Here is a 23,515-nt window from a genome sequence, read left to right on the forward strand (position 1 = left end):
CCTCTCCTTCCTTCATGTGGGTCCAGGAGATCAAACTCAGGTTGCCAACCTCAGTGACATGCACCTTTACCTGCTGAACCATCTTGCTGGCCCCCAAACATAAATTTTACACTTGGTGATGTTGTATCTTCGCTAATTGAGCAGAAATTTCTGGGTTGGTAAAGCATTTGAATACATACTTCTTGTTGTTGGAGAAACAGACCATTCTGAGGCTGGTGGTCTGACTCAGTAGGTGAAGAAGCTTCCTGTGTAAGCCCAGAGACCTGAGTTCAGTCCCAAGGACCCACATGCAGGTGGAAGGAGAGAACCAGTCCACAGAGTTGTCACACACACACAACACACACACACAATTTTAGAAGGAAAGAAATACCGTTCTGCATTGTCCTTTTTCGTTTCCAGATTATTCAGAGCTGGGAGAGCTCCCCCCACGATCCCCTTTAGAACCAGTGTGTGAAGACGGACCATTTGGCCCTGTCGCAGAAGAAAAGAAGAGGACATCCCACGAGCTTCGAGAGCTGTGGAGAAAGGCTATTCTGCAGCAGATACTGCTGCTCAGGATGGAGAAGGAGAATCAGAAGCTGCAAGGTTGGTTTGGAGCTTGAAGCTGATCAGAACTGATGATGCTCTTAGTGGATCCTCACACACAGGATACAGTCTTAAAAGCATCAATCTAGATGGCCTAGCATACATGGATGCTTGTCCTGTCTGTTTACTTTTTCAAAGTAATATTGACACCATTTACTTTCCAGACATTTAAATCTTACTATGTTACCTATTCCTGCGTGCCATCATAAGCACCATGTCTGTAACTTTTGAAATGTAACCACCATTTAAGTTCTAAGCCTCAGAAGTGGTTTATATTGTTTGGTCTGTTGGTCTGTTTTGTTGTGATGGTAGTTTTGTGGTGGGTTTATGGGTTTTCTTTTTTCTTTTTTTCCTTTTTTTAATCCCCAGCCATAGTTTCTGCCTAGATATTGAGAATAAGCTGATCCTATGTAAATCATTAAGGTATATAACTTCATTTTATGTAGCTATTTAATGAGTTCCTGAAAAAAAATTTATCTGAGCTTTACCTGTATGGATACCAACTGTAGGTGAACTTTCTTTGGACTGCCAACTCTCAAATAATGACACGGAGACTTCTTATTAAGTATGAAAGCTTGGCATCAGCTAGGCTTATTCCCAACCAGCTCTTATAACTTAAATTAACCTGCTTCTATGAATCTACATTCTGCCACGTGACTTATTACCTCTCCTCCATACCGTACATCTGACTCCCTCTGCTTCTCACTGGTGAATCCCACCTTTCTTCTTCCCAGAGTTCCTATCTCTTCCCAGAAGTCCCGCCTATCCTCTCCTGCCTGGCTATTGGCCATTCGGCTCTTTATTTAACCAATCAGAAGGTACCTTGGCAGAGACACATCTACACAGTGTACAGAAAGAGTTTCCCACTACAACCAACATTATCAAAATATGACAGGAACTTAGAAAGTTTAAGTTTTGTTTCCTGTTTCATTTCAAGACTTGAATCAATAGTTGCTATTTTCAGAGTAGCTTCTGCATCTACATATATATATATCCCCGTGGGAAGCAAGTGGGTTCTAGGGTGCAAAGTGCTGCCTGGGTTTGAAGTCCTAAAGGTTTTGAGTGGGAAGTCTGAACACTCCTGTAGCAGGAAGTTCACTCATGATGACATGGCTTAAGGCAGTTCAAAATTTGTGTGTTTCATTGAGCATTACCCTTGGTCACAGGCTTTTGTCTTTTAATGAGGACCCCGAAGTTTGACTAGAGCTGAAAGTAACCAAGACACAGATCTTATGAATAAACTCTGACAGTATGTTGTGTCCCGTGAAGCCCTGTTGGTCTCTCTGCTGCTCCTCTTTGCTGGTGTCACCGTGAGTAGATAGATGTCCTCGTGATCAGGCATCTGTGAGTTACAGCAGCACCAGATACCAGGAATACAGCTCCTGCTGCTGAGAAAGGTGCAGACTGAAGAAATGTAAAGTGAGGAAGAGTCAGCATAGATGGTACGTTTCATCAGAAAGCAGTGAACTGAAGTAATAAAAACCTTTTGATGTGACGGTAGTCCAACAGTTGGAACAGATGCTTAGAGATGAAGCCAGTGCTCCATTGCTGAGACAGCGAAGCTGAGAAAAGGTTGTTGTGTCAGGCTGCCCTGGGCAGTTGGGGTACAGGAAGGGCAGTTTTAACAGGTCAGTATTGAGCTTTTTCCTCCTTCATTCTTACTGCTTTTCCTTGTGTACTCTTGAAGGTAATTCTGAAAGCAGGCATCTAAAAAAGACAGAAAACATCCAGAGATGGCACTGAGTTCTTTTTGTGTTGGCCATCCACTACTGGGCCTGGGGCCTGCCCTTAAAAGTGGTTTGTGTCCCCGGTGAGACTATCAGAGAAAACTAACTTTTCATTTGCTGATAGTTATCAATTAGAGATAGCTTCTGGGTTAGGGATGGGGACTTTCGTCCACTTCTCCTTTCGGAACTGGAGCCCATCTGGCAAGGGCTCATGCAGGCCCTGTGCATGCTGCCACGGTCTCTGTGAGTTCATATGTCCAGTCCTGCTGTGTTTAGAAGCCTTGTTTTCTTGTGTCCCTCTCCCTCTCTGGCTTTCACAATCTTTCTCCTCTTCAGTAAGTTTCCCTGAGTCCTGAGGGGAGGGAATTGATGGAGACATGCTGTTTAGAACTGAGTGTTCTAAGCTCTCTCACTTTCTGTACATTTTCTGGCTGTAGATCTCTATATTTGTTTCCATCTACTGCAGAAGGAAGCTTCTCTGTTTTAGTTTCACACACACACACACACACACACACACACACACACACACACACACACACACAAGGCTGGGAGGTATCGATGATAATAAAAACATCTATGGTCATAACATTACAAAGTGTGGCATCAGGTAAATAACAGCTGTGTATTTGGAGATCTTTGTTGAAAATTGAAAAGGCAGTAATGCTCATACTGTAGGTCTTAATGCTTAGTGTTCTTCAGTCAGTCTTTTAGGTGGCCAGGTAAAATGAAAACTACCTATAGAAGAAGCATGAGTCTGGCTACCTCTTGGGAACAGTAGAAGTCCTGACTATAATTGGTGAAGTAGAATCAGCATAACCCCAAAGCAAAGTGCCTGCTACATTGCCAGGGATGACTAGTCCGATGAGCATGGAGCAGCTGAGTGTGGGGTTGCCCTGGTCACCTTGCCAGGGGCTGTGTTGTGCTCACTGGCTGCTTTACCATGCTTATTGGCAGTGTTTATTCTGGTGGTCTTAGAGCATTACTGCTTGAGTTCATTTATCTTACCTCTGTATAGCCCGGGATATGTTTATCCATGCAATCAACTTGCTAAATTTAATATAGGAAGCATTAATCCATTATAATACAAATAATCAACAGTAGCAAGTTGATTGCTTAACAATGTTTCATAAGCTTGGTAGGAGTGAATTGCGGAGTAGTGTAGAACTTTCTCATTAAATATAGAATCTAGATCAGACAGGAACCAATCAGAGGGTGCGCTATGTGCGCAGAACCATTATTCTGTGACTTTTTTTTTTAAATACGCTTCTTAAAAGAAGTTGAAGTGGCAGATGTGAGTGGCTCCTGGAGTTGACCAGGGTCCACGCTGGCTTGCATGCTCTTGGGGAAAGACAATAGAGGCGCACACATGACAGTGTCTGTGTCTGGCTGAGCCTGCTTTCTGCTTTTCGAGTATATGATCCGGTACTAATTACTGCTCCGGAAGCCTTCCATCAGAGAGAAGTTAACCCCACTGTCTCAGTCTGCCTGTCTGCACTGTCGACACTTGGCAGCTGGGATTGTGGTTTTTCCCAGGGACACGGATAACTGGTGTTGGCGTTAGGACAAGCACATTGTCCCAGTGCCCACTAAAAAAAAGTCGGCTTGGAATGCTTCACCTGGCTTGCTCAGCTACCTTTTTTCTTTTTTCTTTTCTTTTTTGGCTTTTCAAGACAGGGATTCTCTGTGTAACAGCTCTAGCTGTCCTGGATCTTGCTCTGTAGCCCAGGCTGGCCTTGAACTCACGGAGATCCATCTGCCTCTGCCTCCCAGTGCTGGGATCAAAGGCATTCGCCAACCACGCCCGGCTTCAGCTACCCTTCTTACACAACTTTTAGTCTCTGGATGGGGCACAGGGAAGGTGACATGACTAAAGATGCATTTTATCATTTCTAAAAGGAGAAAGTAGGGGGCCTCAGTTTGACCTGTGCTATTGGCTGCGTGTACTGGACATTGAGGTAGTGGTGAGCGGGGGCCGTGTGGGGTCACCACAGCTGGCAGCCCTGGGGCTGCTCACCTGCCCTCCCTCATCTCTTCCAGCCTCTGAGAATGATTTACTGAACAAACGCTTGAAGCTTGATTACGAAGAAATCACCCCTTGTCTTAAAGAAGTAACCGCAGTGTGGGAAAAGATGCTTAGCGCGCCAGGAAGATCGAAAATTAAGTTTGACATGGAAAAAATGCACTCAGCTGTTGGGCAAGGTAGGTGTTCTCGTCACTGTCTGGCCGGCCACACTCACTGTGACGTCGAGAGGGTGGAGTGAAGCTATTTGCAAGTCTGATGTTTGTGGCGGTCTTGCCTTTTCATCTTTACTCACTGTATTTCCAGATGTCTAACTGATGGATGTGGGTTCCATCACCTTTCATGATCTTAATTACATTAATGGAAACGCCCGGGACTAATATGTTGACAGGAAAACCCAAGGCTTAGTTGCATGTGAGCTGGATGAATGATATGATAAATTAAATAGGAAACTAAAAAGAAACCGTGTGGTTTCTTGCTGGTTGAGTACCTAGGGAAACAACAGTATTCGGCTCACCTTCTAGGCAGGGGATCTGGGTTTGGACCCCATCCAGGTAAGCATTTTATAGTGTATGTAATCTTAAGCAAAGACTCAACCTCCCTGAGTGAGCCCCACTTGGTTTTTAAATTTGTTTAAAAAGATGGGTTTTGTTTTTAATTGTGTGTATGTGTGTGAGTCTGTGCATGTGAGTGCCCACAGATGTCAGAGACAGAGTTATGGGTGGTTGTCAGTTACCCGATACAGAAATCAAACTCAAGTCCCCTGCAAGGGCAGTAAATGCTCTTAACTGCTGAGCAATCGCTGCAGCCCTGAGCCTTAGTTTGTGCATGTGTAAGGTGTGGATGGCGATGGCGGTTGGGAAGAAAAAATGAACTGAAATCCTAGAGCATGGCACTTGAGTCTGCTCTCCTACATGGCTTGGAAGGTGGGGAATAGGGGCGCCTTTCCCTGTGTCTGCCAGTCTGAATTTGCTGTGTCCCTGAAAGGGTGAGTACAGAACTTGAGATGAAGTCTGGAAATGTTCCCAGCAGTTTGTCACAGTAATTCTCAAAAAACATGTGAGTCTGCATTTTGTCATTCCGTTTCTCTAGTTTGTTTGGTTTTTTTTATTATTATTACTAATTAAGTTGGCATGCCAAGTAATAGGTTTTGTCATTTTCCTGACTGTGTGTCATTTACCCTGTTCTCAATTGTGTTGTCCCCCCATCCCGTGCCCTCCCTCTGCCCCCCACCCCGTGCCCTCCCTCTGGCCCCCACCCCGTGCCCTCCCTCTGCCCCCCACCCTGTGCCCTCCCTCTGGCCCCCACCCCGTGCCCTCCCTCTGGCCCCCACCCCGTGCCCTCCCTCTGCCCCCCACCCTGTGTCCTCCCTCTGCCCCTCACCCCGTGCCCTCCCTCTGCCCCCTTGCCCCTCTCGTTTTATTTTGCTCTGATTCATTTTCACTATATACGGTCAAGTGAACAAGAATGATTTCTCCCGAAGTGGATCTTGGTGACCGTTGGTGTGAGTGGGAGCCTTCTGAGAGGAATCGCATATGCTTAATGCTACTGAGCTCTGCTCAGTCTGGTTCTGAATACCCAGTATCTGAATGAGGGCTGCACACACACATGCATCGCAGGGTTTCCTGTGGCTGTGTCTGTAGTAGGAAGCAGCCTCCACATGTTCATCATTGCTAAGAGGGCTAATAGAACTGAGGAGTTTTGTTCTTTTTAATGAAGTTTTTATATTATTTTTATCTCTTACATGTATGGGTATTTTGCCTACATGTATGTCTGTATACCATGTGCATGTTTGGTGCCCAAGAAGGTCAGAAGAGGGTGTCAGGTCCTCTGGAACTGGAATTAGAGACAGTTGTGAGCCACCATGTGGGTGCTGGGCAAGAGTGGCCAGTATGTTTAGCCGCTGAGCTGTCTATCACTCCATCCCCTTTTAGACATTCTTAAAAACCTCTTACTATGCTGGGGGATAACTCAGTGGATAAAACACCCTCTGTGCAAGTGTGAGGACTGGAGTTCACACCCCAGAACCCATGTAGAACGTAGACAGGTGTGGTAACTACCCGCAAGTCCCGCACTCAAGAGACAGAGACGGAATTCCCTGGGGAGACTGGCTAGCTAGACTAACCAGACCTCCAGCTTCAGTGAGATACCCTGACTCCAAAAGTAAAATGGAGAGCTGTGGAGGAAGACACTTGATAGCAACTTTTGCCGTTATTTGCACATGCACACACACCTCCACATAAACCCCACACATTCAAACAGACTCATTCAAATAAGTAAATAAACAGAAACTTTAACTGAGCTTGGACAGCATGGGTCTTAGTGCTCATGGGTAGTTATTGCTAGTTTTGACCTTCCCTTCCACACATGAAGGAGACTTGCGTGATTGTGACCTCAAGCCCTCAGCCTGCAGGAGTTCTCATCACCATGCCAAGCTGTCTCTGGTTGAGCCATGCCTCAGAATGCTGTTCTCGAGCCCCAGGCGTATGTGGGATAGGGCTGGAGGCATGTTCTGCACAGCTTCCGGTGTGAGCCTGGGCAGGTGGCTTCACCTTTCTGCATGTCTGCCTCCTGGCTGGCAGCAGGGGAAGCCTGGCCCAAGCTGTCCCTCTTACACTGTCCTGCAGGGCTGGTGGATTTTCTAGCCATCATGGCTGCTACAGTGTGACCTCCGTGGTGGGTGGTTGCAGACAGCTGTTTTGAAAAGTAGCAGAGATGAATGCGCCCGTCTTTCCCTCTCACAGTTAAGGAGGTGATGATGCTCTGAAGTGGTACCTCAGAAGCAGTTGCCTGGCACCTGGACATTTATTTCCTGTTCCGTTGAGTAAGGAGATGATAGGCTCTGGGTATCTGGACCCTGTGCACTGGAGTTGGGCAGGGCTGTGAGATACGTCATAAGTGGGGTAAGCCAGGGATGATCTAGAGTTCCTTTGACTTCTCTGACTTGGTCATTCCCTGAAGGAATGTAAAACGGTCAGAGGCTCAGTCATCCAGTTTCAACATGCAGAGACTTAACAACTTCAAACAAACGGCCACTGCTCATTCAAGCCTCAGACTTTTTGAATAATACTAAACCAAAGCATGACCTGGACCTTTCAAGCAGAGGCTAAGTCACCTCCGAGACTGTGAAACAGAGGACAGTCCTTGTGTAACCGATGAGGCTTTTCCTCCCAGTCGGGACGTAGACATTTTTCCAAGTTAACATGTGATGGGAGTAGCAGGATTAAGGAGTCAACTTGGGAAAAGAAAGAATTCTGTGGAACATTAAGTAACTCAAAGTTTGATGTGCATCAAATGATCTCTTGAAAGGTAGCAGAGTCCAGAATCCTTGAAGCGAGCAGCTGTTTCTCTCAGGATGTTATTGTGAAGTGGCCATAGCAATCAGCAGATGGGTCGGATGCAAACGCCACTTACCTTCAACCCAACAATGCAGTTCCCAGAAACTTATTCTAGAAATTAATCAACCACGGATTGCTACAATAAGTGCTTATTGTGCCATGTTTTAATAGCCGAAACCAAAACAAAGTGTCCCAGCCACGTGACCACCCCATGCATACCCCTGGGAAACAACACGGTGGGCGTTTCCGTGTGTGAGGGAGTACAGTGCTCATAGTCTCCTCACAGTTGGTACCTACATAGAGAAACTCCCACAATGCATTTGCAGATGTCCAGGTTAGAGGAGGGTCATTTGGCACAGCCCCATGTACTGACTCTCCTGATAGAGTCAGCAGCGGGCCTTCTCCTCCTCCCCACTCTCTGACGCTTTCTGTTTGAATGTTGGAAGTCAGTGTCCACTCTGGTTGTGGGTGGACTTTGGCTTTTCGTCTTTATACGCTGTACATTGCCAGAGTTTTCTCCTTTACAGCAGTAAGCATGTATTACTTTTGCCATTAGTGAAAATAGTTATTCACACAGGAGCTGGGTGAACAGTCTCTTGCTTAGCCAGAATTCCCTACCTGCTGACCTTCTGTGACCAGGTTTCCTCTTGAGTTAGGAGTAAAGCAAAACTGAGCCTGGGGGAAGGTGTTCCAGGACATTCTGAGCAAAAGCACTGGGTCTGACTGAATGACTTCTTGCTTTCAACCTCAGACTCGGCAAATCCTGCAATATGAGAGTGTCTGGTACTCTCTGGTAACATGGCCAGTATTCTCTTCCTCCCCAAAATAAATCATGATAAGATAAGGGGAATGTTTAGTACTAAGAGGAGACTGGACATCTCCTAACTTGGGAAGAATTTCCAGTCTGACAGAAAGTATTTGGTGAAAAAGCCCCTCTGTAAATCACTCATCATGCTGACGATGATCTAGTTCACTGTTTGCTTTTAGTCAGGGCTTGAACCATTACAGATTTGCTGTGTGTGTGTGTGTGTGTGTGTGTGTGTGTGTGTGTGTGTGTGTGTGTGTGTGTGGTGTGTGTGTGTGTGTGTGTGTGTGCGCACATGCACATCTAAGATCTGAGTCGCAATGGTGAGGAAGGAGAAAAGAGGTAGAACTGATGTGAGAAAGCAGCTGTTAGGACATGTTAGTCTCCTGTTGCTGCCATAGCGAATCACGACAGATTTGGTGGCTAAAATTAGAGCACAAGTTAGCCAGTGAGGCGGTCGGGTGGGTAGACGTTTGTGTGCAGGCCTGATGAACTGAGTTCAGTCTGTGGAGAACCAGCTCTTGAGAATGGTCTTGTGACTGCCACACAAACATGGTGGCACACATGTGCCTACACACACACGCACACGCGCGCACACACACACACACACACACACACACAAGCACACACGTGTACATGCCCACAGATTTTCTTTAAAATAAGTTTCAAGACCTGCACAAGTTCAGGGCACACAAAATTCCAATATTGGGAAGAGGAAGTGGACGTGGAGCCCCATCCCCAACCGACATGGTATTTGCAGCTGATAGCTGCTGGCCCAGGAAAACTCCAGGACAGGCCCCACGCTCGGAAGTAGTTGGCCAGCACAAAACAGACTCCACAGGTTTAGAGGGTCTTGTTGGTTTGTTTTGGGTTGGTATTTTTAAATCTTTTTCCTTGTCTGATTCCAGGGGGATGTTTTACTTTGAGGGGGCGGGGAGCATAAAGTTAGGGAGACGAGGAGGTTCTGGGAGGAGTTGGAAGGGAAGAATATGGTCAAATTACATTGTATGAAACATTTTTAAAAACTGTGGAGAAAAGTGGGGAGTGACAGTGATCAGAATGTGTTGTACACATGTTTAAAAGTGTCAAATAAATTTAACTTTAAAAGTTAAAACGCACACATATTTTTTTCTCTCACAGTTCTAAGTCCCAAGTCAAGGTGTCAGCTCTACTGCACCTGGCTTTCACAGCCTCTGCACAGCATTTCCTGACACAAATTCTCCTTCTCTGCCTCCATGGGCAACTGGCTTCTCTTTTCAAGTCAGGGACCCTTGGCTCAAGGTACAGAGTCCAGGTTATAATCACGATCATGTTGTCCTTAGTCCTGGCTTTAGCTCCATCTGCAGAAACAAGGCCACTAGAGGTTCCGGGGACTAAGGGCGGGGGGGTGTCTTCTGAGAAGCCCACTATTCAGTCACTGCTCAGAGTCATCAAGGTAACGCTGAGATAAACATTTAGAGACTGCGTGGGATGTGGTCACTCAGCTAGGCCTTCCTTACCAACACCTGTTCAGGGTACCCTGACCCACTCAAGATAGCTTCCTTCTGGTTGGTCCCCTTTCCCTTCCTTCATCTTTAAGGTGTGGCTTGCATGAAGGAAGCTGAGAGATCTTGGTTGCTGAGATACAGAGAGCCAGCTCTCCTTCCCCTGAGCTCCAGCTCACTTTGATTCCCTTCCTTTTCGGAGACATTTGTACCCTCCATTCATCTCCTTAGAGCATTGTGAGTTGGCCTTAGGTCGGGTCAGGTCGGGGTTCCTGCCGTACTCACAGGTTTGTCCTTTGCAGAGTATAACCTGGTCAGATCATAATGTCTTTTGACAGGTGGAAGGCCAGAGGGACAAGGCCAGAGAGAGGGGAAAGTGAGAGGGGGAAATACAACACATTTCCTGTTGCTTGAACAGGAATGCCATTAACTGGGGGTCAGTAAAGTGCTTGTGTTGCAAGCATGAGGACCTCTGTTCGGTTCCCAGAACCCACGTCAAAGCCTGGGAGTGACCGTGCATGCTTGTAATCCCAGTGCTAAGGAGGCAGAGATAGGCAGATTCCTGGGGCTCCCTGCAGCCCAGTGAGTGACCATGTCTCTAAGCAAAGTGGATGGTGTGGCTGAGGAACAGCACCTGAGGTCTTCTGGCCTCTACGTGCGTGTGCGCGTGTGCATGTGCGCGTGCGTGTGTATGCGTGTGTGTGTGCATGTGCATGTATGTGTCCATCCTCAGGTGCCCCTGCACATGTACGCACACACAAAGAACTTACAGCAGTGAAAAAGGACACATTCATGTTTTAGCAATGATCTGAATTCTGTGCGTAAAGTCTGGTTTAACATTTTCCACTCTGTTAAAGGTGTGCCACGTCATCACCGGGGTGAGATCTGGAAATTTCTAGCTGAGCAGTTTCTCCTCAAACATCCACTTCCCAGTAAACAGCAGCCAAAGGATGTGCCCTACAAAGAACTCTTGAAGAAACTGACCTCCCAGCAGCATGCAATTCTCATCGACCTCGGTGAGTCTGCCCATCACTGGAGACAAGACTTGGTGTTCCATTTGAGAAATCTGGAGAGAATGTCCAGATCATTTAGTGATCTGCCCTTGGGGTTAGCAGTTGCAATTGAGTGCCGAGACTTTTCGTTTCAAAACCCGAGAGTGGTCACAGATGCCCTCTGAGAGGGCATAAGCATCTCCCTCTGCGTTGGTGGCTGGCTTGTTCTGCTTGGCATGTTGTGGGCCATGGGGAAATGTAAGTGGTCATTAAGGATGTTGAGACGCACTTCTGGTTTAGTTCAGTAATTCATATTTCCAGGGGATGCTTTACAGCTCACTGAAGGAGCATCCTGGGAATCACACTGGCTTGGTTTAGTTACAGGAGAATCACACTGGCTTGGCTTAGTTACAGGAGAATCACACTGCCTTGGTTTAGTTACAGGAGAATCACACTGCCTTGGTTTAGTTTTAGAAACATTCCTTGGACTGTGGCGTACAAACAGAACTCATCAAAAAAATTTGTAGGAAGCTGTGTTTGCAGTTTCTTCTTGGAAAGTGGACAATGCCTTATTTCTGGACTAGCTTTTAAAACACAAAAAGGAAGCAGTGTGTTGGATGTCTTTGCAGTTACCAAGGGGAAGACCTCGCTGACTTAGAATGGAATTAGATTAAACAAGAGACCCTCTGACTGTTGGTGGCTAACCAGGGATACAGGTGGCCGGGTGCCTTCTCGTCACGCTCACAAGACCTGCCTCTACTGCGGGGAGCTGGTTCCATGGCTGTAGCTCATACGTGCTGGTGGAGCATGTGGTCCTGCTTCTAGAATGCCAGTTCTGGATGCTGAGGCCGTCCCCCCAGGTCCCCTATCTTTGCCCAGGGTACTGCAGTGGCCCCATTCTGTAGGTACTTCACTCGCTACAGCCACAGTGGAGGAGGTAAGCTGGGCTAGGAAGGAGTCAGTTTCAAACCACATACCTCATGTTTCCTTACTGATCTTCAGGCTACTCCAGTGCAGGCTTTAAATGTCAGCTTTCACACCGTTACACATCACATAGATAAGTGCACAGGGAGGTTATATAACTTGTTCAAGATCTCGTAAATAATTGGCTGATGAGCAGTATGACATGCAAACTTTGGTTTGTTCTCTCCTAACACCTAGTTCTGCTCTGTAGGATGCAGCCCTCCATGGCTGCACTTGGACTGTGTTACGTATTGTATGCTCTCAGCTCCAAGGACGGTGCCCGACACTGTCAGGGACTTGTTGTATCTTTCTGCCACGTCGGTTGTGAGGCACTCCCACACCTTCCACAGCCTCTCTGGGAAACTGACCGTCTATCCTAAGAAATGAGGAACCTGAGACCCTGAGCAGTCACATGGTCATCAGAGCAGAGGTTCTCCACCTACCCACTGTCATCCTGCCATCCCTAAGACTCGCAAGCCCAGCAGGTGCCATGTTGCTAAGGAGCTGCCAGGCAGGTGAAGAGTAGTGCTGGGCAGCTGACAGGCACGGCAGGCCTCCAGCCGAAGCGCATCCGGCCAGTGACCCTGAGGATGGCTGGCTATTTGTACATTGGCAGGTGCGGAACTGAACCAGTGACGTCATGTTCCTGTCATGTGACATGAGCTGCAAACCGAAGTGGGGCAGGAGAGTGATGGATTGCGCACATGGCTTCTCGCCTTCCTTCTCCACTCCTCCGTGGCTGGGAGGAGGAGAGAAAATGGGGGGGATTTCTCTCCCCGTTTTGCATTGTGTTCCATTGGCTCCCTGTCTGCATTGCCCTCACTCTTCCTGGGCGTGGTCAGCAACTCTGCCTCAGACCGATTGAATGTCATCACTTTTCTGCAGAAAGCGAATGAAGTCCAGATTGGTCACATGCCCCCACCCCCACTCCACCAGCCAGGCCTCTCCCTAGGAAGTAGTGTTTGTCTGAGCCCCAGCTCAGTGACCTCTCCCCTAGAAAACAGCGCCTGATTCATATCCTCTCTGCCCCTGCTCGGCCCCACCCTCTCCCTTCTGCTCCCGAGGCCAGCTGCACCCAGCTCCCACTGTGCTGACCCTTCTCTTTCCTCACCTCTGGCCCAGTGCTCGCCTGATCTCCACTTTGGATGACCTCCAGACATCCTCCCAAGGGCCTAAAGAACCTCTATTTGCAGTAATCCGTGCCCCAGGTCACCTCCACCAGGCTCCTAGGACATATCCAGGGACCCTGCCAGAATCGGCTCCTGTCCCTTTGTGAACCAGAAATCCTGGTTGCTGGCCCAGACCCATTAGTGGAGTCTGGGTGCCCTTCTGCAAGGCTCCATCTCTGCTGTGGGTCGACTTCAAGTAGGCCTGACATGACAGGTCTCACCTCACACTACCAGCTGTTGTTTACCCCACACTGTGTATTTGGTCTATTCTGTGTATTTTTTTATATATAGTAGCAGACTCTGGGCCCAGTGAAGGTATGTGGTATAGAGTGACGTCACATCCCATTTCTTCCAAAGTGACTTTCCTATAATGGATGGAAGAAAAAGCACCATTGATGGGAAGTATTTTGGCTTTTCGTGGGTTTGTTTTCCTCTCTCTTGCTTTATTTTAAGAAAGCAGCCTTTTGCTTAAACAGCTTCTTGCAAGATTTGTTCCTTCAGAGAGTAAAGAGAGTAGACCTCATAGTTTGGTTGTGTTCTCTGGTTTATAAAATGTGATTTCAAATGTGGCCTGACTTCATCTTTACACAGCCTGGTGTGGACTGTGCAGTCAGTGTACTGTGGAAGTGATGCATGAGGCCGAGGGCGGGAGGAGGTGCCGGGACAGCTCCAGGCTGCGCCCTTCATCCTTGCGCCTCATGGCCTGTCTTCCTGGCCCTGCTTACTGCTTCCTGACATGTTCCCCTGCCTGTCCTTTAGCACAGACCACAGCCAGCCAGGAGAAAGGTACCAGGCTCAGCAGGTGCCCTGGGATTCTTCGCCCCAGCTCCATCTACTGGCCTGACCTCCTTTCTCCTCTCAGCTCTGTGGTTCTCCAGCCTGGGTGGAAAGCATGGAGAGGCATGATCCATCCTGCCTTCTCTCTGGGGCTCCTGTCACTTCTGACTCTTGCCGGGGGTCCCAGGCATCCTCCCTGACGCCCGGCCCTCTGTCTCTCCCCGGTGACTCTGTGCGGCCTCTCCTGTGATGGGAGGGACTTGGTAGAAAGAACACAGTCCAGTCCGGAGACACAGAAACACCATTGTGTCCCCGCAGGAGTTGGCCCCGCCCCTGCCCTCTCCGTGTCAGCTCCTTGCAGTCTTGTTGTTGCGGGTTGTTTCAAGTATGAGGTGGTGGCACCGTGCAGACTCTGGGGTCCCATGAGTCTCTCAGTGTGCTCCGGTAGCTCCAGTTCTTTTCCTGAGTCAGGATCTTACTGTGTGGTCCAAACCCAAAGTTCCCCTGCCTCAGCATCCCCATTGCAGGTATGCCCCCACTTTTGACCTCAGAAATGTTGTTGATGGGCTTCTTAGGGACTCTTCCTCCGTGAAACCCAGATGTGCCAGGGTTACCCGTGCTGGTTGGGGGAGAGGCAGAGCCCATGTCCGGAAGAGTCACTTAGGCACAGGATCAGGTTAGGACTGTCATGGGTTTCTTTCCTCTTAATGTGTTTTAACCAGAGGCTCCAAACCTGAGAAAGAATTTTCTCTGCTTGTTTTAGAATTCATAAAAGATGAGTAGGTTGCTAACTGAGGGTTACAGTAAAAAACTTGATGGCAAAAGACAGAAACATGCCTAGAATTTGTTACACAGCCACCCTAGTCTGTCTGTCCAGTATGAGACTAGTCTCCATTCTGTGGAAGGCAGTTGAACATCCCAGTTCAAGTCTAATACTTTTCCTGCATCAGCAGCGCCAAGAATTATTCAGAAGAGTGTGTGCTTCTGATATTATCAAGATCTCAACATGACCTCACTTCGCTTGGTCATTCTAAATGTGCCCTGTGTGATGGTTAATGTCAGTTGTCAGCTTGACAGAATCTGTAATCACCTGGGAGACTGGCCTCTGGGCATGCCTTGATTATCGGGGATTATCTTGATTATGACTCATCAGTGTGGGAAGACCTAGCTGTCTAAATTGTGAGCGAGGACATTGCCTAGGCAGGGGCTTCTGGGCGATGTGAAAAGCAGGAGACAGCTAAACACCAGCATGCGGGAGTTCACTGCTCTCCTCTGACTCCGGACATGAAGTGAGAAGCCGCTTCCAGCACCTGCTGCCTTGACTGCCCTCAGCTGGGAACTCTGAACATCCTCTCTCTGCTTTTGTCAGAGGGTTTTACCACAGCAGCAGCAGGGGAAACTAAGACAGCCTGTGACCTCACAGGGGTTGAACAGTGTGAATGGCAAAGGAGTGGAGTGCAGCTCAGTTTCCTTCCTCCCCTGCACCCTCCTAGTCAGCCAGTGCTCTGCCAGCAACTGCTTGGCACCCGTCCCCTCCCAGCACCTCAGAAGACCTCTGGGGTTTAGTTTTCAGTGTTGAGACTCCCACCGTATCCGGGTTTAAGCTGTCAACCTGAAATCCTAGGTGGCAGGTTGGTGCCGGTGTTCACCTGCAGAGCCCCTGAGACCTAGTCCTAGCAGTCATGCTCTCGTGGATGCTTCTGGAAACTTAGGACAGATCTCAGACGGTGCCGTCAGCTGCCGTTGCCAAGGGTCTTCCTGAGTGCCCAGGTGTGCCACGCACTATAGGAAGCACATTGGAGTGACGGGGCACACACAGAGCCTAAATCTATCACTTCCCACCCTGGGCCTTTGACACGGGTCTCTCTCCGAACCTGGAGCTAAGCTGGTAGCCAGCAAGCCATATATATTCTGTGAAGTAAACAAAGAAAAGGCTGACTTTGTACGGATCTGTAGTTGAAAAAAGAAAGGCGGACCTCATAAACACTAAACAGGCTTCCCACACTCCCAGGATCCTCTGGCTGTTATTGAGAAGCATGGGGCGAGAGGAATGGCAGATAGTGGGAGATGGCTGAGCATGTCTCCAAGCCTGACAACCCCAGTTTGGTACCCAGACCTACAAGGTTGGAAGAGAGAACTGACTCCTCCAAGTTGTCCTCTGACTGCCCATGTAACACATGCATGTTTGACTCACTGTGTAAATAAGTAAATGAGTAAGTATTTTTTACATAGGGAAGAGGAGTATTCATGCTGGGAGGGACTGCCGGGCAGGGTGTGCTCCCGTCTGCCTGGGAACCGGTGAGGAATGGAGGGAGAGGATACTCCCTGCTTTTGATCATCTGAGGAAAGCCATTCTCTTGGCCTATTCAGTACAGAAGCCCAATGTGGCTGTTGAGTCCTTGAAATGTGATGAGCCCAAATTAAGGTGTGCTGTCATTCAAAGGAACCCACTGGAACTCAATGACATATGAGAAGAAAAGGTAAAATCCTTGATGTTTTCATACTGTTACATACTGAGATGATAATACAGTCTGTGCTAGGTTAAACAAAACATCTTATTCGAATTAATTCTACCTGTAAGTTTAAAAAATGTATTGTGTATGTATGTGATGTGTATGTGTGGCTAGGTGTGCCATGGTCCGTGTGTGGGGATCTGAGGACAGCTTTGTCGTTCAGCTCTCTCTTCCCACCCCATGCATGGGCTTACATACAGGTGCCTTTACCCAGGAAGAGGTAGTGTAGACGAGAAGGGGACAGAGAATGAAAAGTAGAAGACGACTGTAGCTGTCTTCTTGAAACCCAAAACCAGACAGGTGTCATCAGGATGAAGTAAATGCTTTCCAGGGAAGCTGAGGACGAACCTGTGGATTTATCCTCCTGCTCTGCTGATGCCGTCCAGTAACTATGGCAGCAGGTGCTGAGGACGGACCTGTGGATATGTCCTCCTGCTCTGCTGATGCCGTCCAGTAACTATGGCAGCTGCTGAGGATGGACCTGTGGATATGTCCTCCTGTCTGCTGATGCTGTCCAGTAACTATGGCAGCAGGTGCTGAGGATGGACCTGTGGATATGTCCTCCTGCTCTGCTGATGCTGTCCAGTAACTATGGCAACAAGTGCTATGCCCCAGATGCAGTTGATGCCTTTGATGGCCAGCCAGGCCATGGTTCTCCCCTGTGTCCATGCTGGTCCCATGCACCTCTGTAATGTTAATGTGGCACTTTCTCGTCACTTTCCTGTTCCTTAGAAACCCTCTTCTCCATCTATCACCAGGACGTCACAAGAGGATTTGGCAGGTATCAGCAATAAAAGCTTCCTGGATGAAGCACGGCAAAAAAAAAAAAAAAAAAAAAAAAAAGTGCCACCTTTTAAACTTTTATTTATGACAGTTTTATTCATTGTGTCTGTGCACACACTAGTGCCGAAGCCCATGGGTTGATTAGAGGACAACTTGGAGGAGTTCGTTTTCTTCTTCTACCATGTGGCTCCTGGAGATGATATCATACTCAGGTTGTCAGCTTGATGACAAGTGCCTAAGACCCCCTGAGCCCTCTCACTGGCCCATGCCTTTTTTATTTTGATACCAACTTTGTGGAAATCATGATTTTAAGACCCATTTTTATGCCCTTTTCCAAAGGTCACTGTTGTGTGTAAAGGAAAACACCTGCTATCCCTTGGGCTGCCTCAGAGCTCAGCCTATGATTTAACAGTGTAGAGGAGTCCTGTGGTGAGACCAGCCTGTGGGCAGGATGTGGCACGGGCATTTGAATGACACGGGCTAGGACTGATGTACCGTGCTTTAGGGAGAGGTTCTGTTGTCAGGACCAGCGGCTTTCTTGGTTTTTATTGAAACACAGATATTTACTAGACTAAAGGGAATTACCATTTATTTTACCTAAACCACCACTCACTGGGCGTGGTGATGCACACCTTTAATCCCAGCATCTGGGAGGGAGAGGATGGTCTGCCCTCAGTGAGTTAGAGGCCAACCTGGTCTATACAGCAAGTTCCAGGCCAGCCAGAGCTACAAACTGGGTTGTTGTTGTAAATGTTGTCCTAGACCCCCAGCTGACCACGTTCACAAAGCAGAGGCGGTACCGAAGACACTGATGTAATGACCCATCGCCTAAAGATCTTGTTCCCTTGACCTGAGGCATGCTGCTGCTTTGATTCTCTGGGCCTCTTGTATGCTGCACCTGACCTGTGTTCTCTTCCCAGGGCGAACCTTTCCAACGCATCCGTACTTCTCTGCCCAGCTTGGCGCGGGTCAGCTGTCACTTTACAACATCCTGAAGGCCTACTCGCTTCTGGACCAGGAAGTAGGATACTGCCAAGGTCTCAGCTTTGTGGCAGGCATTTTGCTGCTTCATATGAGTGAGGAAGAGGCGTTCAAGATGCTCAAGTTCCTGATGTTTGACATGGGGCTGCGGAAACAGTATCGGCCAGACATGATTATTTTACAGGTACCGAGCAGCCCTGTGATGTAAATAAAGAGATGCTGAAGATGTGCATCATTCCTCTTTGGGCAGATCTAGATTCTGCTCTACTGATGGCTGCTGATAGCTTACTCTGTGTTAGGCATTGATCTGTGTGCTTCCCATAATGGCTCTCGGGATGATGCTATTAATTGGCTCAGCTTGTAGACAAGAATATGAAGTTGGTCCAGGGCACACAGCTAGCCAGTGGCAGAGGTGGAATTTAAATCCAGGCTTGTGTGGCTCCAGGACCTTAACTCCTGTCCCTTCCCGTAGCTTCCTAGCAATGTAACTGGTGCCTGCAAGCCTGTGATCTGCTCTGTCCTCTGCCTGGGATCCTCTCTGCATCCCCACCCCCTCTCATACAGGGTTCAGCTCTACTGTCATGTACTATCACAGAAGCTCTTCCTGCCTATGCTGACCCTAGACATACCATGCCATGGTATCTTGTCTCATGCCTTCAGGACAACACATTTCCTCCCGTAAATCACCCCACTTATTTACTTCCTACATCTCAGGTCCTGATTTCCTTAGTGAAAGGAGGAGATTGTGTCAGGTTGTGCCCCTGGTTTCTAGCAGTGCCTGGAATGGAATAGAAACCCTGTCAGTATTTGATGAATGAACAAGGTTATCCAGAGAAAACCAAGCTGGGCTTGGTGCTGTAAGCCCCAGTTTTAGGAGGCAGGAGAATCCAAAGTTGTCGGCTGTCCTGGCCTATACACATGAGTTTAGTCTGAGCTACATAGTGAGGCCCCTGTCTTAAAAAACAAACAGAAAGTCTAGGGATGTAGCCCAGTGGTTGAGGGTTTTCCTAACATCCGGTGAGGTCCTAGGTTCTAGCCCCAGCATCCAGGCAGGCAGGGAGGTGGGGAGAGAAGGAAGGAGAGAGATCAGCACAGTAGTGTGTCTAGCTTGACCAGCACTGGGTTTGCTGTTTTGCAGAGGTGGAGACGGCTCTGGGCCCTGATCTGTCGGCGCGTCCCTAAGCATTGCTTAACTGCTGGGGGACATGTTCATTAGTTCATTTCCCAAGAGGAGTCCATAACTTGGGGCTTTAGGAGGTACCATTAGAGCTGAGGACTTGGTTTGAAAACACCAGTGTGTTTTGTTGAAAGTCCTGTTTGGCTCTTGCTGTAAGTGTGAACCCTATGAACATGAACCTCACAAAGGGAAGCCACTGTAAGCGTAGCTAGTCAGGCCCCTCCTCCACCGTCTTTACGTGTGGCCCCTCTCTGGTACCAGAGTGGAGTGGTTCAGCTTTTTGGCACTTGGCCTGTTCTACGAGCTTTTTCATGCTTTGGCAGAATTAGGCTTTTCTATTCAGAAGCCATGGTGGGTGCTGAAGAAAACTTATGGTCTAAGTTGTATTTCACTTTCCTAGTTTCGGATATACATATCCAACCCAGAGCATCTTGTCAGATTCTGGCCTTCTCTGAGTTATTTTGTATTTAGGCCCAGACATGAGATGCTGTGTGGACCTATGTGAGCCACAGGTTACACAGAACTGGGGAGAGCTTCCTGCCAGAGCCGTAGAATTCTCTGAAGAAGTGACCTTTGACCCCAGAGTAGACCTTTAGCTTGAAAAGGTTTTTTTATTCCTCTTACGACAAACATTTCTTAAGTTGACCAGAATCTATGTTTGTTAATAAACCTAAAGGATCTGGTTTGATGGAGTGATTCTGGGAGTCCAGTGAGAATTGGCTGTTGAGCACGGACAGTGGACTCACTCTCTGGAACCATGATGAGGGTGACCTTGGTTCACTCCTACCTAGCAGGAGCTTTTTGTTTCAGATTCCCCTTGGTTGGAGTTTTTCTAAGAATGTGTATGTGTAAGGGAATTTTTGAGATGCTTTCATAGGCAGGCATTTAGGGTCTCTTAGCCAGGGAGCTCAAGGGGACAGTGAAGGAAGCAGAAGCAGACCCAGCATGATCGCTCTGGGCCTCTTCTGCCGACCCATGAGAGCCTGTTCCCCGGAAGCTGTGGAGATGCGTTTGTCAATGAAGTCAGTGGATCCCCTCCCACCCTGTGAGATAAGTCCATACGTGTAGTAAGTACATAGTTCCCAGCCCCTGTGGATGTGTGTTCCTACAGATCCAGATGTACCAGCTGTCACGGCTCCTCCACGATTACCACAGAGATCTCTACAACCACCTGGAAGAGCAGGAGATCGGCCCCAGCCTCTACGCGGCTCCCTGGTTTCTCACTGTGTTCGCCTCACAGTTCCCACTTGGCTTTGTAGCCAGGGTCTTCGGTGAGCTTCCTCCGTGTGTCTGCCAGCCAGCCTTCTGTCATTGAGCAGCATCTGTCGGCATCCTGTGGTAGAATGCTTGGTTCTCTAACTATCTAGTCAGGCTTGGTTGCTAGGAGTCCTTATCTTGTGAATATAGGTCTGATCCTGCTCCACACGGCCCTCCCATTAGTCACCTCTTCTCTTTTCAAGCACATGTAATCTCCTACTTTCAAAGATTTTATTTTTAGAACCAGGGAGGATAGTGTGTGTGTGTGTGTGTGTGTGTGTGTGTGTGTGTGTGTGTGTGTGTGTGTGTGTATGTGTGTATGTACGTGTGCGTATGTATACTTATGCGTACTCATGCATGTGGCAGCCAGAGGTTGGTGACAGATACCTTCCATTACCTCTCCCCACATTATTTTTGAGACAGTGCCTCTCATTGACACCCCAGAGAAACTCCTGTCTCTCCCTCGCCAGAATGGGGATTATAGGCTTGTGCCACGATAGCCTATTTTCAAACGGGCACTAGGTTCCAAACCCAGCTCCTCATGCTTACATGGTAAGGGCTTACATCTCTCCAGCCCCTCGGAGAGCATCTTCAGGGACCGTTCAGAAGCGTCGATTGTACACTACTTGGCATAAACTTTGAATAGACATCTTACAAGTCTAGATTCTAAAAGTGCTAAAACTTGCTTTTAGGGTTTTTATTTATTTTTACTTATGTGTATATATATGTGCCTGTGTGAGTGTATGCCATGTGTGTGAAGATCCAAGAGGTCAGAAGAGGGTATCACATCCTTTGGAACTGGAGTTACAGGTAATGTAAAGTGCCTGACCTGGGTGCTCAGAATTGAACCCGGGTCCTCTGGGAGAGCAGCAAGCTCTCTCAACCACTGAGCCAGCTCTCCAGCCCATCACACTTGTCTGTGAGTCTAAGTGAGTGTTGGCTTCCTCTCCCTCACCTCCCAGCAGATGCTGGACTATTTATTACCTTTATTTCCTCTGTCTGTCCACAAGAACCTTTGAAGACTTTCCCTCTAGGACAGGAATCTGTAGTCCTAAAGTGCTCGTGACTGCTCTTTGCATAACTCTCTCCCCAAACTGATTATTATTTTCTAGCTTGGGGGCGGGGGAGGAGGAGAGGGCGGAAACCACTAAGTAAGATGGATAGTAAAAGCTATCTTACGGTTCAGCAGATTGTGAGATTTCATGATGTTTAGACCATATGTAAAAAATAAAAGCCTCCAAACTGGGCGCTTGCTGTGCTGACAGAAGAGTTGCAGGATGTGCCTCCAGCTGTGGGCTCTGGTTGTTCTTCAGCAACTTCTGAGGTTTTGTCTCCTATACCTTGGAAATAGGAAAGAGAGCCCACTCCCACCCCACCCCACTCACTCTCTCTCTCTCTTACTCCTTTCTTTAGCTCTGTGGGTCATGTGAGGACTAGAACTGAGCAGGGGGCAGGGAGAGCTGAGATTCAGAGACAGTCTGGAAACAGCTGAGAAGTTGAATTCCATGGTTTGTGGTGGAAATTCTGCCAAGGGGACTGAACTGACCACAGACTCAGCTACAGGGGATGAGTGAGGCATTCCTGCCCAGGGCCAAGCCGGAGCCACCACCTGCAGAGAAAGAGTTCCGGGCTTTAGGAGAGCAATCTTAGGCTGTGTGAGCTGGACAGGAAAAACACACAGCCTCCTCCCTGGAGATGAGAGCCTTTCTGCTGCTGGATAATTTGGAGCTCTGTGCACCACGTTCTCGTGACTTCCGTTCTAATAATAAAAGCTGCAGCCTGTTCAGGCAGGATGTTTTTCTCTAAAGGAGTGATGAGTCTTCGAGTTTTACATACAGTGTGCCTAAAGATGCCAATGTCTGCAAAATTCCTGGGTCCTGCCGCTCTGTGCTGTCCTAGTGGGTTCTCGTCTGACTCACGATCTCAGTAGTCGATCTCAGCCGGTCAGTCCCACTGAAAAGATAGTTTTCAAAACCATTTCCATGTATAGCAATGGTGACCAAACCTGCTTGTCCAGCTTCATACTGGTCAATAGTTAAGTTGCAGAGTCCATGCCATTCAGGCTCTCGAGTCTTTCTGACCTGTGACCTTTTTCATTATAAGCCTTTAAGTCTAAATAAATCATAAAGCAAATGAACCCTGTTGATAATTCTCTATTTTATACATGAGTAGAAGATTTCCAGTTTGCGAGCTCAGCAAGATGACTCAGCAGTTAGCTAGGGGTTTTTGCCACCCAACCCGATGAGAAGTTCAGTCCCCAGAGCCCACATGGAGGAAGGAGAAAACAGTCCTGCAAGTTATCTGACCTCCCCATGAGTAGTGCCATGGCACACATACAAATACATTCAATAAATAAACAAATCAATGCAGTAAGAGTCCCAGCTTGCACCAGCATAGCTCCCGTATTAATTAATAGAAGGGCATGTTCCACGAGAGGGCAGCTGCTGTCAGGGTTTATGACACTTGACCTCATGGTGCTCATCCCGGGCTAGATGTCAGTCCTCTGTCCTGGACCACATGGTCTGTATAGTTCCAGTCTGAGTGTAACAGGGACCTTGAAAGAAGCACTTGCTCTCATTCCAAAGAGATGGCTTCCGAGGTTAAATGTACATGCCGCTCCTGCAAGGGACCCAAATTCAGCTCCCAGCACCCATAGCAGGCAGCTCACAGCCACCTGTAACTCCGGCTCCAGCGGATCCAACGCCCTCTTCTGGCCTTCTGAAGAACCTGCACACACATGCACATGCCCACACACATGCACACACCCACACACATGCATATACCCACACACAGGCACACACCCACACACAGGCACATATCCACACACATGCACACACCCACACACATGCATATACCCACACATGCACACACCCACACACATGCATATACCCACACACAGGCACACACCCACACACAGGCACATGCCCACACACATGCACACACC

At 48.1% G+C, this 23,515-nt stretch overlaps 1 protein-coding gene and 1 long non-coding RNA gene across 5 annotated transcripts in view; one reads left to right on the forward strand and one right to left on the reverse strand.

Annotated features, from left to right (window-relative positions):
• The window catches only part of Tbc1d1 (TBC1 domain family member 1), a 200,042-nt gene that overhangs the window by 158,897 nt on the left and 17,630 nt on the right, over positions 1–23,515 (forward strand). For all 4 annotated transcript variants that reach the window (XM_052734978.1, XM_052734977.1, XM_052734980.1 and 1 more), the window contains 5 exons: positions 400–585; positions 4,350–4,511; positions 10,817–10,975; positions 18,077–18,321; positions 20,426–20,585. In XM_052734978.1, coding sequence (XP_052590938.1) covers positions 400–585; positions 4,350–4,511; positions 10,817–10,975; positions 18,077–18,321; positions 20,426–20,585 — 912 coding nt within the window. The remainder of the gene's footprint in view (positions 1–399; positions 586–4,349; positions 4,512–10,816; positions 10,976–18,076; positions 18,322–20,425; positions 20,586–23,515) is intronic.
• Positions 13,520–18,070, reverse strand: LOC128108451 (uncharacterized). Its single transcript, XR_008217471.1, has 2 exons — positions 16,855–18,070; positions 13,520–16,789 (listed from the first exon to the last, which is right to left on the reverse strand). It is a non-coding gene; the product is annotated as an uncharacterized LOC128108451 (long non-coding RNA).

Source organism: Peromyscus californicus, unplaced genomic scaffold (genome assembly GCF_007827085.1).
Source record: "Peromyscus californicus insignis strain IS unplaced genomic scaffold, ASM782708v3 Scaffold_13__1_contigs__length_99412109, whole genome shotgun sequence".
NCBI classification, from domain to species: domain Eukaryota; kingdom Metazoa; phylum Chordata; class Mammalia; order Rodentia; family Cricetidae; genus Peromyscus; species Peromyscus californicus.